Source organism: Mus caroli, unplaced genomic scaffold (assembly GCF_978045245.1).
Source record: "Mus caroli unplaced genomic scaffold, Mus_caroli_1 scaffold_14, whole genome shotgun sequence".
NCBI classification, from domain to species: domain Eukaryota; kingdom Metazoa; phylum Chordata; class Mammalia; order Rodentia; family Muridae; genus Mus; species Mus caroli.
The window spans coordinates 13,955,087-13,972,542 of NW_028227269.1; the positions used below are offsets into that span (position 1 = coordinate 13,955,087).

The 17,456-nt window shown below is 45.5% G+C and overlaps 1 protein-coding gene across 4 annotated transcripts in view; it reads right to left on the reverse strand.

Annotated features, from left to right (window-relative positions):
• The window catches only part of Greb1 (growth regulating estrogen receptor binding 1), a 68,119-nt gene extending 63,722 nt beyond the window's left edge, over window positions 1-4,397 (reverse strand). For all 4 annotated transcript variants that reach the window (XM_085830119.1, XM_085830118.1, XM_021179264.2 and 1 more), the window contains exon 1: window positions 4,241-4,397. In XM_085830119.1, coding sequence (XP_085686245.1) covers window positions 4,241-4,397 — 157 coding nt within the window. The remainder of the gene's footprint in view (window positions 1-4,240) is intronic.
• Window positions 4,398-17,456: the final 13,059 nt, after the last annotated feature.

The following is a 17,456-nucleotide window of genomic DNA, read 5'->3' on the forward strand; positions in this document are numbered from 1 at the left end:
TGACCTCATAGCCTCAACACCACATAGTAGGCATTCTGAAGGCATTCATATGTGACATTCATCACAGTGTAACATGCAACCTGTATCACAAATAAGGAACCTAGGACTGAGAGAGAGCCACTGAGCCACAGCTGGTCAAGGACCTGTGGCTGCGCCTGTGTCCCTAGTGTTCTTGAAAACCTAAGTAGCATGAACTGCCTCAACGTTGCATAAGGGGGCTGCTGAGCTATCCACTAGAGTTCATCCAAAAAAATGCATATATTCATTGCTGGAAATGCAAACCTACACACAGGGGAAGGCGGATTCTGTAACATTCTAGAATAGGGCCAAACATGCTGTTGTTTCAAGAAAGGAGGAACAGCAAATGTGAAACTGGTGGGGAGAGTCCTGGCCTTGAACACCATTTCTCAGTGTGATGAGCTTAGTGCAGCCCCCCTGACTCCTGTCTTCCCTTACTGATCCAGCACCTAGCAAGATTCTCAGTGCAAGGGTCACATTGAGGAAAGAGCAGCTCACTGTTCCGAGCGAGGATCAGCCTTTCCCACAGTTGGGGAAAGCTGGAGGTTCACAAAAATGAACTTTTCCAAGGCTGCTGACATTTAGTCCTTCCAGTGTCTTTTTCCCTAGTGTCTTAGGTAAAAATACTTCTCAGTATATCTTTACATTTCAATTACCAAACAGCACATAGATTAACTTGTGGGAAGGGTCCTTACAAGCACCCTTAAATTTGGCTCTCTCCTCTCTTTTTTGTTACCCGGTCTCTTACTGCTGGCTTGTTTTTATGTCTCCTACTGTTCTCATACTTGGCTCTAATATCCTCCCTCCCTCCAAAGGTTTTAGGTTAACAACACAATTATGTGTAATGGAAAAGTCTAGACCACAGCTCTGGGAAGCCACAGTTCAGTTCTTAGTTTGTTGTTGCGCTGTGGCCATGGGACACTCAACTTACCTCTTTGTGCAAAGCACATTGGTGAGCCCTAAGGCCATTCTGTGTTGTAATATTCTAGAACAGCAATTCCTAACCTGCCAGTCAGTCACAACTCCCACAGGGGTCGTATATCAGTACAACAGTATAACAGTAGCAAAATCAGTTATGAAGCAGCAACGAAAATAATTTTATGGTTGCAGGTCACCACAACATGAGCAACTGTGTTAAAGGGTCACAGCATTGGGAAGACTGAGAACCACTGTGCTTGAAAAGGTGGCACTTTAGAATAATATCAAGTTTTGTACCTATAACTGTACAAGCTACTGGGGACATAACGTGACGGGGGCCAAGACCTTGAGAAGGAAATAACAGCTCTCTATCCTTCCTGGTTCCCTGGACCTTGTGGGTGCAGAACACACAAAGACCAAGTGGTAGGAAAACTGTGGAAAGATTGCACATGACAAGCAGGCTGGGAGGAGTGAGCCCAGCCGCCTCATCTCCTTGGCATCTTCCTGTGCTTACAGTAGGCACAGGTTAGCCCCTGCACCAGGTCTCAGAGTCCCACCAGACTCCAGGCACCAGCATCCAGCATGACAGCAGATGGCACAGGTCCCATGGGGCTCTGATCTAGCTCTGCACAGACCCAGCATGACCCAGACTCCAGTATTGGAGTGGAAAGTCATGCAAGATCCCCAAGAACCAAACGCGAACACCCCCAAAGTCAGAGGCGTGGATCAGCCACAGAGAAGGGGATGGGCATTATTCTGCTAAGCTTGATGAACAGACATTCCAACACACTTAGACAGAAACAAGAGACGAGGGTCTTAAGCCTCAGAGAGCCAAAGGGCTCAAACTGTAGGCAGGGTTAAAGGTCAAAGGTCTGCGGCAGACTTTCCGGACTTTGATGGGCTTTTCAGGCAGCACAGGCCTGGAGCAGACTAAACAGACATGTTTACAGAGGTCTCCTGGCAGGGTTAGAGCCTTAAAGTGGTCTTAGACAAAACCATCAGGGCTTAGAGCAGTAATAATAAAACACAAATCCAAGGACCCCATAGAGCCCTGACCACAGGCACATAAGGCCGTTTACTATGGTGTTTCTGCTCTGTCTCTTCTCCTGTCATGAGATGCTCCTCATTCTGAGCAGGTGGGATTATAGAAATTGACCTGCATTCCATTCAAATAGTAAATTTGTAATGCCTAGAACCGATGCAGTTATTTGTCTTGTTGGGCTTTCTCTTGAAAAGTCAGCATTGTGTAAAAGGATATTCCCCTAAAGGGGGTAGTAGAATTAGTAAGAGCCCTAATTCAAAGAACAAAGCTATAATAAGGCCCCTGCTAAATTACCCCCACAAATACATAAAATGTTACCAGATCCCCGGGTGTTTAGTGTCCCGGCACCTTGGTCATAAGCATCATCAACAACAGTATTGTCTGAGGAAGGCTAGCCATCAGATAAGAGACCCTGACAAGAGACAGACAGACAAAACAAGATGGGGCCCCCCAAAAATGCCTGTCTGCTCCAAAGTTTATGATGCAGAAGATATGGCCCAAGCTTAGTATTTGGTTTATGGTGGCATTTAACAAACCCAAAGGTCGCCATCTTCCACCAAATTTTCAGGCTGACTTTTGCAACTGGATAAACAAGATCCCAGGGGATGGTTCCAGGCTATTCACTGCGGAGAAAGGAAAAGCGCAGAGGGGCTGGGTCAAGTCATCACCCACACTCAAAGGCTCAGCAATCCCACTGACATCTGGCAAGGAGCTTGGGACACTCAGCACCCGAGAAATCAAATGCATAAGCCTCAACACTGTCCCTGGGGGCTGGGATGAAGCTCAGAGGCAGAGCATTAACAAGCAAGTAGGAACTCCTGGGTTCTAGCAGAGTCAGGGTGGGGGCTGGGAAGTGTCCCTAGAAAATGCCACACTCTGAACAAAGAAGAGATCCTAATAGAGGGGGCCAGTCGGCCACCTAGGGAGATCTTCAGCTTCAAGAGAAGGTAACTGGGAGCCCCCACAGGCTTTCTGTTGCTCTCTGTTCCCCTGTGAGCAGCCAGCTAGCAATTCTGCGACCCCTCAGAATCCCCAAGTCACTTTTGGCCTCAGCAATAGCAGGTGAACAGACGGACTGTAGATTTTAGGGCACTGTGGGAGTATTCTAAATTATCACCAGCATGATTGCTGCTTTCAGTTTGACACCAGCAAGACTTGTCAACCCCGTAAGTAGTTAAGGAGGTCCCTGGAAATTGTAGTTCACAGAAACCTTTCACTTGATCAAAAATGGGATCAATTAAATAATATCCAAGGACTTCTCTATGCCCTGTGAGGTCAGACACTTCCTATGCCAGAAAACGTGAGGACTCTCTTAATGACCATTAGAGAATTCCACGTTGTCCTGACAGCACGGGTCACAGCTACATCCTCTTAGACTTAGACCCAGGTTGGGGTCTTAGGTCTTTAACTGTGCCATTTGCACGGAGGTTCCGTTTGCCCTCTCAGAATAATAAGAGATTTCAGGCATCCATGGGTCTGCTCAGCACAGAGTTTCTTCAAGACAGGCAAGCCACACACAGTACCCTAAAGTCCAACATAGTACAAACTTGACAGACATTTTTCTTACTTTTTTAATGATTTTTTTTCCACTTTAAAACCATGACCTTTTCTACTTCAAAAACTATTTACATTTCTGTGTAATTTCAAGCAAAGAGCATAAACTTACATATAAATAAATAATTCTAGACTAGTCGCTGTTTCATCCTGTGGATTGCTTCAGGCTTACTTACATGACATGAAAACACACAGTTTACCTTCCAGATAAGGGGAATTCTCAAGTCCTCCACATACTTACAGATCATTTATTAACTTAAGTCTTGGTACATGTAAAATTCAAAAAGGTTTACTGTTAATTTCTTTTAAGCTTTTGTGAGGCTCTTACACCTGTTACCAACAGAGACATAACCTCTAAATGATTTTTACAAAGATAAGAACATGAATCGCAGGAGGAAAAGAAAGGAAATACAGAGCTGAGGGCCAGACATATTAAAATCCCTTACCAACAAACCATCTCATCAGATATAAATAATGCTTTCAGGGGAGCCCAGCATACAGTGTTCTTCCTGTCTTTTATGAGTCCAAAATTTTTCTTCTTTGTATTTTTTGGCCTGAAACTTACCTTTAAACAAATAAAAAAATCTGTGTGCAACTTTCATTCTTTTTCACTAAGACTCTAGATCTTCTGAATAGGGCTGTCATTAACGGTAGCCGCACGTAATAAAAACTGCACACACACCAACATAAGAAATGTGTGATTCTTACCTTCTAACGATGACAGCTGCTGCTCAGCCTCCAGATACAGCTGCGAGAAGATGGGCCGGGGCACCAGGGTGTTGGAGCGTAAGGAAGCCTCGATGGAGTTGTGGAGGACCTCTTCAAACCGTGTGCTCTTTAGCTGGCCAGCATAGGAATTGCCCATCTCCGGAGCACAAAGAAGACAGAGTCTTCTGGTTAAAATGACATTTCAGTTCTGCCTAGAAGGGCTGACTCCTCACAAAGCCCAACAAAGAGGCAAGCAGCAGCAGCAGCAGCAGCAAGAGGGGACGGGTTGCAGTCTCTGCTCAGCCCCAGACAGGAGAGGGCGGCTCTCCGCAGCTCCTGCCAGGCAATTACAGGAAGTTATATAAGTAACAACCCCCACTGAGTCCACACTCACAGAGCCCACTGCCTCAGCGTATCCCACAAAGAAGAGGTTAGGCTTTCCTGATTTCCCCAGAGATAGGATCCTGCCTCCAAGGGTCCCCAGGCAAATGAGATTAACTTTTGCCAGAAATGACTACTCATATCCGTGACAATGTGAGAGCATGAGCCCAGGTTTTAGGATTACAGGAGACATGCATGTGTGCGCACACACACACACACACACACATACACACACACACCTAAAGGCAGAATCAGCAGACTCTATCTCTGCTGTTTCTGGTAAAAGGCTGGCTATTAAAATTCTCCCTTTAAAGTCCAAAGGGTTTTCAACCTGTGGGTCACAACCCCTATAGGGTCCAAACCCTATAGGTTGCCTAAGACCATCAGAAAAATAAAATGCACATTTACATTACAATTCATAAGAGTAGCAAAATTACAGTTACAAAATAGCACTGGAATTAATTTTATGGTTGTGGATCATCACAATATGAGGAGCTGTATTAAAGGGTCACGGCACTGGGAAGGTTGAGAACCACTGATACGACTGTATGTTAGCTTATTGAACGTCTCTATCATAAGGAGTAATGCAGAACAATCCCAGAACCTCTGAAAAGAAGAGGAAACCACTGATACCTCCAGGCCCCCGAGACAATCGGCCTTGCTTTATCTGTGGTAACTTCAAACTAACTCACACACCAAAGTAGACAACTCATTGGTTTGTACTGTACTCTCCATTTTGTGCAACTGTGACATGACCAGTCTGGATGTCCATCATCCCCAGAAAGAATCGTCAGAGCTGTCACCCCCCACCCCTGCAACAAGCTTGCTCTCTTGTCACTGCAGATCTTCCTTGGTCTGTCTACTGCACGTATGGAAGCATTGGCCAGGAAGCCTTCTGCCAACGGCTTCTTCCACTTAGCACAGAGGCTCCAAGATACAAATGCATCATGGTAAGCAGGTGGCAAAGGAGGGGCCCACCTTTAATCCCAGTGCTTAGGAAGCAGAGGCAGGAGGATCTCTGTGAATTTGAGACCAGCTTGGTCTACAAGGCACATTCCACAAAAAAGCCCTGTCTCAAAAAACAAAAAACAAAAACAAACAAACAAACCCAAATGCATGGTAGTATATGAATCAGCAGTGTGCTGCCACAGGGATTTGTTTGTTTGTTTGTTTGTTTGTTTGTTTTGTTTGCAGGCCTGAGGATGAAACCCACAGCAGCTCTCATCAGCTAAGGGAGAGCGCATCCACTGAGCATGTGAACCAGCCCTGCCACTGTGCTGTTTTTGCAACCTTAACTCTCTTCAGAACTTTGGCTGGGAAGGGATGGGGTATCCACAGAGTGATAATCATATATAATTACTTCACTTGATATACACTTGTCTCTCACTCCCCTTACACATGCTTTTAAAATCACTTTAATGGCTCATAATATCTTACGGAGAGAAAACTCAGGCACTTGCCCAAGCACTTCTCTGATTTGTACTTATGGTTCAATGTCTGCTTTTGATCCAAGAGCAAGCACTCAGTGTCCTATACCCTCCTGATGGCTTCCAGTCTTTGGCTCTGACATTAATGTTAGCATTGGGTTTATATTTCTTCCTTCCTGCTTCCTTCTAGTCTCATCTGTTGAATTCCTTCCAATTCCTAGAAAATAACTGCTTGTTCATGACTTCAGCAATAGGGACATGTAAGGCCACACTGTCCTCTGACCACTTCCTTGCTATGGCATGTAGTTAACCATAGAACCAGCTAATTAATCTCTTCTCTCTCTCTCTCTCCCCCCCATCCCTCCCTCCCTCCCTCTCTTTCTACACACATACACGTACACACACACATGCACACGCACATCTGCACACACATTTATATAGGGTCTCAAGTAGCCCAGTCTCCCCTCAAGCTCGCTACACAGCCAAGGACAACCTTGAACTCTTGATCCCCCTGCCTCCACTTCCTGACTGCTGGGACGGCAAGTGTGCACCACCATGCTAGCTTTTCATTTCTTTCTGGGCAGCTCTTGTCTTCCGTTTTGGTTCCCTCCATACAATGCTTATCAAGGAGAGCTTAATTTCTAAATAATCAAAATAGGGGGAGTCTTAGACTGCTAACTAAATTATAACTAAGGCTAGTCTTGTGATGCTCTACTTCTTTTAATTTCTTAAAGGTCTCTTTCTGACTGACGCCTGAGGGAGTTTACAAGAATACTGCATACAGAAGAGAATACACAAACCCCATGCGTGTGTGAGGGCTAAGGGAAGCAGTCCAAATTATCCCTTTCTTGTATGCTCTGGCATGCTTCTCTAGTATAGTGCTAAACTTTAAAATAACCTAAGATACACAGAGTAACACCAGATGTCAAGAGCAGCAGCCCAGACAGGAGTTCCCAGTTTCCGTCTATAACACACTAATATATAATACACACATTAGTTGGGAGCTCAGCTTCACCACCCAGCAAAATCTGGCCCATCACATTTTGTCTTAAGATATGTACTGTAAATTCTCCTGCTCCTTGCTCCATATCACTGTGGGACTGAAGATGCTGTACTTCCTACCATAAGGGGAAATAAATGGTGTGGTCTGTGGATTTCCCGCCTCTATCACAGGGGGCAAAGCCCTCCTCTTCCAGCTGAGTCAAGGGACCCTCTTTATTAACCTCTTCCTGCCTGTGGCAATAATTACTGCCCACAGGCCCTCCACCAGCTCTAATCCAGCCAGGGAAATGACCTAAAAATAGTTCAGGAATTCACCCCAACAAAGAAAAAGCGCCCCAGAGTGGAGAGGTCAGCAGGAGACACTCTGGAAGATGATTGGAAGGGGTCCTGGCCTCCTGTCCACAGGCTGCTTTGGTTTGCTGCTGTCTTGGTTTATCTGTCTCATACTCAAGATATTCATAAAGAAGTTGGCCATCCTTGAGGAGGGGGTCTGGGGGGTGTATGGTTCTCAATTCAGAGTCAGGAACACATTGGGGGAGGGGCTTTGTGTAGTTCTCAATTCCAGGTGGTCTACTAAGCTGCCACCATTGATAACATTGCAAACCTTCCTGCTTACATATAGCATCGTTGTCTGAACACACAGGAAGAGTTTTCTGTTAATACAAGAACACACAGAGCCTTGCAAACTGCACCCACCCAGAACCCTGCCTGTTTGCCTGGTGCTAAGAGAGAGTGTATCCACTGAGCACCCAGAGCCCAGGGAACTCTGCAGCCCATGCCAAGTGATTCTTAAGGCAAAGAGAGCAGTTAAAGGAAGCAGAGAACAGCCGTCCTTGGTGAGGGTGCGGGAGGGGGGACAGGCTTCCTCTCTACTTCCCAGGAGTGGTGGCCTGGGAACAGGTATTTTGTACCCTTAAAATTAACATTCTGCATTTTACTGACTGTAAATTAATACTGGAGGTGCAGGGGCTAAGGGAGCCCTTGTTGAAAGAATTGAAATGGGAGGGGGAAGGAGGAAAAGGGTGCCCTTGGCAAAGAGTAACAGCTAAGTTCTCACACTCAGGAAATGGCAACTTAGGGAAGGGAGAGACAAGGTGGATATAAACAAGATATGTTGTATATATGTTTGCAACTGTCAAAGGGCATATTAGAATTTTCTTTCTAAAATAAAACTTGGCCCTGTTCTAAACAATTAACATAGAAGGAATGTTTTTCTAAGTGGAAGAGCAGACATGATCGCTAATTTTAAGACAGGCATGCATAAATCAAAGTTTCCTACTCTTTGTGCATTGCAATGTTTACTACTTGAACTATGTAACCTTCAAGGTATTTAGCAGAGACATGGGACACTGAAGAGTCAGGAAACATTATCTGTCCACAGCATGGAATTCTGACTAGCATGCATAGCAAACTAATTTAGAACATCTAGATTCACGGCTCAAAAATAATGGATCTATCTGATCAATGATGTATAAATAAAGCTGACCAGCTGCTTTTGCTACACAACAAACATAAAATACAAAAATGTTCTCAGAGAGCCATCAAGATAGCTCAGTGGGTAAAAGAGATTGCCACCAAACCTTAAGGGCTTGAGTTCGATTCTCAAGACCCACATGATGGAAAGAAAGAACCAACTCTCTCAAGGTGTTCTGTGACATCTGTAAACATATGTACACGTGAAAGAACACACTAAAGTAAATGTCTTTTGAAAAAGGATTTAATTTTCCCAAGCAAGGCTGTAAATTCCTCTGTTTTTTTAAAGGTCTGATAGGGTCTAGGACTAAATGGTCCTTTCCTTAAGTCACATTCCTCAGTGATACATACAGTCACTGGCACACTCACTCAAGCAAATAACCCATACCCTCGCTTAGGCAGGAAACACTGATTAAATGCAGTGCGCACACACACACACACACACACACGACATGAAAGTAGGAGGGGGACTTGGGAAGAAGAAACAATTAGTGGAAGGAGAAGGTAAGAGAAGATAATGGGGGTATTTGATCAAAGAACATTATATGTGTATGTGTGTATATAATGAAGTTTTTTATATATTTATATGTATATATATGTATATGATTATAAAAAATATATCTTAATTTTGGACCAAGTGTAGGTGGCTTATGCTTAAGCACTTTGGAGATAGAGGCAGGTAGATCACTGAGAGTGATGTAGATATAGATAGGCATATAAATAGTTATCTATAACTCTATTTCTAGGAGATCTAATATGTTCTTCTTGCCTCTTCAGATACCAGGTACATATGTGGTGTACAAATACACAGGCAAAACACTCACACACATAAAATGAATTTTAAAAAAGAAAAAGAGAATTTTATCTTACAACCCAAAGCAAACACTGAAGTTTTAATATCTACAAACGATAGCAAGAGAGAAAATATACGACACTCTGTATCTGCAGGCGTCTCTGACATCACAGCAGTAAGGACACCCTGGTAGATAAGACTGGAGAAGCAGCATTAGGGAGGTTACGAAATGTCACGGCCCTTTTTGTTTTCCCCACTGGACCACAACCAAGCAGTGGGCACTTTCCACACACCACGGTCATATTCTGCCTTATAGACAGGTCATGGCCAGGACATCTCACCTGACAGCCAAGGAAGGGTTGAGCTGGCCTGAGATCTAGTCAGAACCCTTCACTTCACTGTGAGAACCAAAGGCCCAGACACAAGAGCCTAGTGTAAAATCCAACACTCGCACTTAGAAACTGCTCAATAGAGTGGCCCACACGGCTCAGCAGCCTGATAACCTGAGTTTGATCCTTACAACCCACATGGTGGACATAGAGTTGTCCCATAAATTGTCCTCTGACTTCTACATGAATACTATGATACATGTGTGTATACATGTGCATACACACACACACACACACACACACACACACACACACACAGAGTAAATAAATGCAACTTGCAATTTCTAAACAGTGTGTCATGAATGGAAGTTAATGCCAGCAAAAGGCTTACTCGAGCTGGGTTCCTTCCCTGCCTGACCTCTGAGCACACAGCAATGTTAGTCTCCTGCAGTCATACATGCCCCTCAAGTCCCTTTGTGCCCCGACACTGCACACCTGCCAAAGCTGAGAGCGGTTCCTCCCAGTACTCTTGACCTTCAGAATCTGAAGCCTTTCCCAGTCAGAAACTCCAACAGGCAGACTGGGAGCCACATTAGAACACAGTTCTTCTCATCAATTCCCAGAAGCTGGGACAAAGCGAAGAACTTTCCTCAAAGGCTCAGCTCAAAAGTGAGGGCTTAGACAGGCAGGGATCAGTCATGAAAAAGTGTGAAAGAGTTAGTATCTAGAAGTGTCGGACATAGTATGGGTAGCATGGTTAATTACTCATGTCTAGCTAAATCAGAACATTCTCTCATTTAAAGGATTAGACTTTTAGGTCAAATGTGGTAAATGGCAACCAGTACAGCAGTCCATATGTGGCATAAGGGAGAAAAAAAGTGTGGGGCATCACAAAGGCTACTGGGAAATTCTTTACCCTCAAAGCTCAAAGCAAAAGAGACAGTCAAAGGACAAAGAATAAAACTGCAGAGAAAGTAAAATCCCCCACACTTAGGACTCTCACTGGAACATTGTACTCACGAAACAAAAACAGAACATTGTAAAACAAGAGCATGCAGAAAACAAACCTGAACTCCTCTACGCCGCCTGAATATTGGAAATTTAAGCTTTAGTGGGAGAACCTAAGAGCAAAGCTGAAGTTAAAGAATGGAAGGATAGAAAAGATAAAAACATCTGAATTATTTAATTATACTCAGACCATTATAATATTAAGCTAACTTTCTTTAGCAGTTGTCAATGTCCTGTCATATTAGTTTCAAGATAAGAAGAAGAAGGAGAAGAACTAAACCTGGTCACAATAACTCTAAAACATCCATAAAGTCACTGAGAATATTCACATATTTATTTAATCAACTTCCTCCCCACTTCAAGAAAGATGGCAAAGATCTTGACTGAGAAAGGTCCTGGCAGGCACCAATACCAAAGGAAAGGGTTTTCATGGTTTCTTTTCTTTCCCTTTTTCTTTCTTTCTTTTTTTTTTTTTCTTTTGAGGGGGAATGGTTCGAGACAGGGTTTCTCTGTGTAGCCCTGGCCATCCTGGAACTCACTCTGTAGACCAGGCTTATCTCTAACTCACAGAGATCCTCCTGCCTCTACCTCCCAAGTATTGTGCTTAAAGGCATGAGCCACCACTGCCTGGCCTCATGTTTTGTTTTAATATCTTTATCCTGTTGACATGCTAGAAGATACTCTTTAAGGTTAGAGGAGAAAGAAAGAAAACTTTAAGACTACTTCATGAGCTTCCTGGAAGTTCCAGGAAGAGGAACATGGGCATAATAATGTACACAAGAAAAAAGAACTTACCAGAACTGAAGGACAGGAGAGTCTAGATCAAAGGACCCTATGAGGACCCAGTACAATAAAAGAAGAAGAAGAAGAAAAAAAAAAGATATGGACTGCAGTGTATGGCCACAAGATATTAGTTTGCCAATGAGGAAAAGAGAAGAAAAAAAATCAAATTTTAGATTTGAAATGACCACAATGGCTCTGATTTCCCAAGAGGAACAGCAGACATTTGAAATAATAACATAATGTCTTGGAATTCCAAGAGAAACCTTTCTTCCCAGAACTTCATACCCAATCAAGACCATGATCCAAAGAAATGAGAATACGTTTGCACAAAGTCAAGGTCTCGAGAAGCTACTAGGAAATGGAGGCCACTAGCAAAGGGTTAGGGGTAGGGGTAGGGGTAGTGAACCCAACACATGAGACAGTAAAGGGGCTCACAGGTGCCAGTGACAACATGTGTGAAGTCACGGTAGCAGGGGACATGGGAGCTCCAGGAAGGATGACCCAAAGTGACTGAATTGTGTGGTGTTTTGAGCTCTATGGAAATATGGGGATGGGGTTTTGGTAGATCCATTAGAATTTGAACCCTAGCAAAGAACCAGTCAGTACCTGCAGGGGAAAGAGATGTACAAAATGAGTGTTAGTTTTCACAGACTGTGAGTCCACAAGGCAGACTGACTCGCCTGGTTTCAAAGATGAGGGAAGGAAGGAAGTGCGTGCCTGTCTTGTACACGAGTGAGCCTAGGCATGCATGCTTATCATTGAATGTTGAGTGTGTTCAGATGCACACACACATGTCGATGCATATGTATTTGATAGGGTGGTTGGATATGTGTGTGTGTGTTCAAGGGCATGTGTGAAGAAACATATATAATTGCTACGGAATACTTAAGAAAGCTAAACTCTCATATTTTACAGAAAGAATGAAAAGATGGTCTAGAAACAAATGAAACACTGCAGCACAAGGCATTATTTGAAATAATAATAACTCGGAGCTGAGACTGAAGGAAGGACCATCCAGAGACTGCCCCACCCAGAGATCCACCCCATAAACAGCCACCAAACCCAGACACTATTGCATATGCCAACAAGATTTTGTTGACAGGACCCTGGTATAGCTGTCTCCTGTGAGACTATGCCACTGTCTGGCAAACACAGAAGTGGATGCTCACAGTCATCTATAGGATGGAACACAAGGCCCCTAATGAAGGAGCTAGAGAAAGTACCCAAGGAGCTGAAGAGGTCTGCAACCCTATAGTAGGAACAACAATATGAACTAACCAGTATCCCCAGAGCTCGTGTCTCTACCTGCATATGTAGCAGAAGATGGCCTAGTCAGCCATCAATGGAAGGAGAGGCCCTTGGTCTTGCAAAGATTATATGTCGCACCATAGGGGAATGCCAGGGCCAGGAAGCAGGAGTGGGTGGGTTGGGGAACAGGGGGAGGAGGGAGGATATAGGGGATTTTTGGAGAGAAAACTAGGAAAGGGGATAACATTTGAAATGTAAATGAATAAAATATCTAATAAAAATATTATAAAAAAAAAAAGAAAAGAAAATGGTAAATCTCTCCTGAAGAAAGGAAACGGTTGCCCTTGGGCCAGCAAGTTGGTTCAGCAATTAAGTCTTTGCTGCCAAGCCCAATGATCTTAGTTTGGTCTCTGGAATCCAACATGGTGGAAGGAGAGAATATACTCCCACAATCTATTCTTGGACCTACACATACACAAATACACACACACACACACACACACACACACACACTGCACATATCTCCTCTGAGAAACGTATCTCTGACTAGCTGAAACAGCAAACAGAAGCATCTCAGGCACACTTGTGTTCCCAGCTAAACCTATGCATAACCATCCCTGCCAGTACCTTTTCTAGTAGTGACATGGCATTGCCCAGTTTCATGGTAGACTATGACAACTTCTAGCAACGCAAACCTCAACCTGTGGGCTGTATGCAGCCATGGATAGCTATGAATGTGACCTAGCACAAAGCTGTAGACTTACTTTAAACATTATGAGAGACTTTTGTCAGCTTTTCTGTAACTCAATTCTTTGGCTCTTCAGCACAAACTGTGAGGATGAGAGCATCATGTCAAATGACAATGACAAAAGGTAGGATACACCTGATAGGATGCTGGCCTAAAGAACCTAAGCATGCACACACTTCAAAGCTCGGTGTCCTCTGGATGGGTTACATCTTTGTCACACTGAGAGTCAAGAAAATCCTGCAAGTATTCAGAGAATGAGGCTCTACCTGTCCTGCTGGGACCTCCAGACAGAGCCCACATAGTCCCCATTGCAGAGCCTGTCCATCACAGCAACAAACCCCAAAGAACACACAGAAACACAAGCCTTCAGTTTCGCCAGTTTATCGACTCACTTCCATCACTTTTCAGTACGTATTTTTTTAATTTTTAGATATGCAATGCATGCTTGTGTGTACCTGAGTAGGGGCTAGCAGTCCTGTTGAGTGTTTTCCTCTGTCAGTCTCCACTTGCTCAACAGGCTGTCTGGCTACATGAATCCTCTTGGCTCTGCCTCCCCAGTGCTTGGATTGCGACAATGCCGTAAGACCCAGCTTTTTCAGTGGGTCTCTGGGATCCAAACCCAGGCCCTCACACTTGCACAGCCAGCACTTTATCAGCTGAGCCATCTCCCCCCAACCATAATTTATGTTTTATAGTATCAATAATAGTTAATGGCACTCTAGTCCGTGTGTTGAATTTATAAATCAGTAGATATGCAATAGATATACATATGAATATATACCTACATTTGTTCTTGTTAGGTCCCATGATGCTAAGCTGCTGAAGACCTTAGACACTAACTATTCAGAAAAGGCAGGAGTGAGGGGAGGTGACAGAGAGATCTGGAGGATGGTAACGTTCAGATGCAATCACATCAGATGAGCACAGCTGGGTTGTAACTTAGGTCCTCAGGATGTCCCTAGGACAATCTAAGAAGTCTTCTGGCTGGCTTTTCTCCCCCTAGGAGTACCTGAAGGCCTTACTGCTCTTTACTCCGAACACAGTTGAGGCCTTTGCCTGAGCATCAGGGAACAAGGTATGCGTTCCTCCCTCCAGAGCACACATGGTGCTGCTCAGCCACCATTTCTGTATGGCCCTCCTTCAGCTAAGTCTTCATCCAAAAGTCACCACCCCGCCCCCCCCCCCCATTGAGCAGCCTGCATCTCCACACAGGCCTGGATCTATTCTCCAAAAGTCACAGAGACCACCTATGGCTACCAGCTCCCCTGAAGAACAGCGGCAGACTCCAGCAAAGAAGTTTATGCAAACTCTTCCTGGCCACTGACTTCTGTCCCCATCTCCCTCGGCGCCTGGAATCGTTTCCTATGGAGAAAGGTTCTCTCTCCACCACCCAGGCCACCCCAGGTTTCTAAAGATGGCACAGCTTGCCTCAAGAGTCTCAAAGCCCAAGTTCAGATAGCTGGTGTCCTCAAGATACAGATGCTTCTGGCCTGGCCTGGCCTGGCCTGGCCTGGTCTGACCCACCCCACTCTGCCCTGCTCCTGTGAGAAGCAAAGATCATTCTCCTTCCAGTTTGACACAACAGACCAATGATTCCATGATCTAAGCCTGGTGCATGGTGGAAACATCTCATTTCCACCTTAAGCTATCCTGCCCCAAAACAACCCACAGTTAGGTAGGCCACAAAAGGAGTCGTTGTGAGCATTGATGGTGTGTTACTTTGGTAATGGGTGGGCAGAGGTCACCTCCCAGAGAAAAGGAAAGGAGAGCAGACAGCTCTCTCTCAGGTTAACCAGGTCTCCTGACACAGTTCCAGCCTTCAGAAAGAGCCTTGTGGAGTCACAAAGGTACAGGGAAGCCTGGTGAGACCACATAAAGAAACAGAGTGCGGAGAACATACAGACTTCACCCTGTGTGAGATCACAGAGGGGCTCAGCTGGCTCAGGAAATGGTGAGAAGGCAGCAGTAGTCTTAGCAATGCAGAAAATACTGAGAAGCATCGAGACTGGCGCGTGTGACAGCAGCAAAGCAAGCCTTCCTAGGCCTCCAAGTTCTCACCCAGGCCTGAAATACTCCCTGCATGGGGGCCTCATGGGGCCCAGTCCCATATATCCCCACCACTGTCCAATCTCCCCTTTACCTTGAGAAGAAAGGCCAGGCTCCAAGGCCAGGACCTACGCCTGGCTCCCCACCGGCCTCCCTTCTCGACCTTCCGACCTTCCACATGCCCTGCCTATTCTGAATGCCGCCCAAATTCCCTAGGCCTCCCTGAGTTCTAACTCTTTCTGGAGACACTTCCCCCAGAATCTCTCTCTGCCTGCCTTCTAGAACCATACCTGACAAGAGATAGTTATAGGGCCATAGACCACCCAAAGCCTCCGTATAGACCCCAGACTCTAGCCACCACTAACTCGGACTCCATCTTCCATCTTTGGAACAAATTCCAAGTAGAAGGATCCTCCAGACAACAAAAAAAAGTCGGGGTTTGAGTCCCAGGAGCCCAAAGTCTGTGAATATGTGCATGCACATGTTTGTGTATGCATACATGCCTGCCTGCTAATGTCCACTCCACAGTGTACAGGTGGAAGCCAGAAGACAACCTGCAGGGGTCAGTTATCTCCTTCCACTATGTGGGCCTGGTGGATCAAACTCAGGTTGTAAGCCTCAGCAGCAAGAGCCTCCACCCTCTGAGCCATCTTGCTGGCTTGAGAGCAGAGTTTTGAAGAATAGAACGGAACAAAGCAATTCCCTCTAAGGATGACATGCTCAACCCTCCCAGTCATTCCCAGCAGGCTTGGTGGCTTCAATGTTACAGCAGTAGCAACTCCTGAGTATATGATATGGCAATAAAGGCACTAAACTGCAGAATTGCATCCCATAAAGTCTTTGGCAGCCCTGCCGGCAGGAAACGAGGGTGAGGGGGTGGGGGGGAAGGAGAACGGCATTCGAATGTATATTTCCTGGTCTGTCTTGGAGAACTCATGAACTCCACAGGTGCTATGGAGGAACAGGGGGTATGTGCGGGAAGGGCTGGGAAGGTGACCAAGCTCCAAGCCCTCCTCCCCTGAGCCTGCCCAGCCTGCAAGGAATCCACAGATCTACTGCCGCCCTTTGCAGACATCTGTTCACAGAAGGTCAGGGCGATTCTTAGGAGACCTTCGAGTGCTCTCGAAAAGAAGGACAAAAAGGGCAGCTTTTCATTCTGGCCGCAGCGAGCAGTGAATGGAATCACAAAGCTGAGAAGATGTCACTGGAAAGCCTGCTCTCCAGGGCCAGCAAAGCAGGCTCCAAAAGTGTCTTAAGTCTCCTTAGCCTGCCCTTTGTGATATCGCTGACTGTGGCTTTTGTATCCGTTCTGCCTAAAACAAATCATTTACCTCCTTCTTAGATACCACGGCAAAGAGTCCAAAGACATAATTAAGTGTGCTTCCCTCTGGTTATGGACCCCCCCACACCAGCAGCACCTTACAAGAGGCTAATACTCTCAACTAATCTGCTTATTATCCCAGCCAACACTGCCATAAATAAGTAAGATCCAACACAGACCTCTTCAACCCCAAAGTCAAATCCACCATACCTTCCAGAGAGCTGGTCACTTCAGGCAGCCCCTAAACCAACAAGCTAGGAGCAGGTTGCAAATCCCCATTAAGGGCAGGAAGCACGAAGTGGCTCACCCGCCTCCCTCAGCCGGCACCTTTGATCTGCCTGGGAGAACAGGACACAGGACAGGACAGAGCGGGCTGCTCTCTTCCACCCTGATACATGGCAGGGAGCCCGGGGATGGAGGTTGGTGGGTGTCATCCTGACACCATTAGCTAAGGAGCCCTGACACTGACTGGTATCAGAGCTGGCATCTGCAGCCACGGAGTGCGGCAACCACTTCCCACAGAAAAGAAAGGGAAATTGGCAGTTCAGAGCTCCATCTGCCCCACTCCTACTGGGTCAATGTTTTCAGAACTGAAGCGCTTATGGGTCGCAGCGCTCTCCTGGCAGGTACATAGCAATCCATTGGTCAAATCACAGG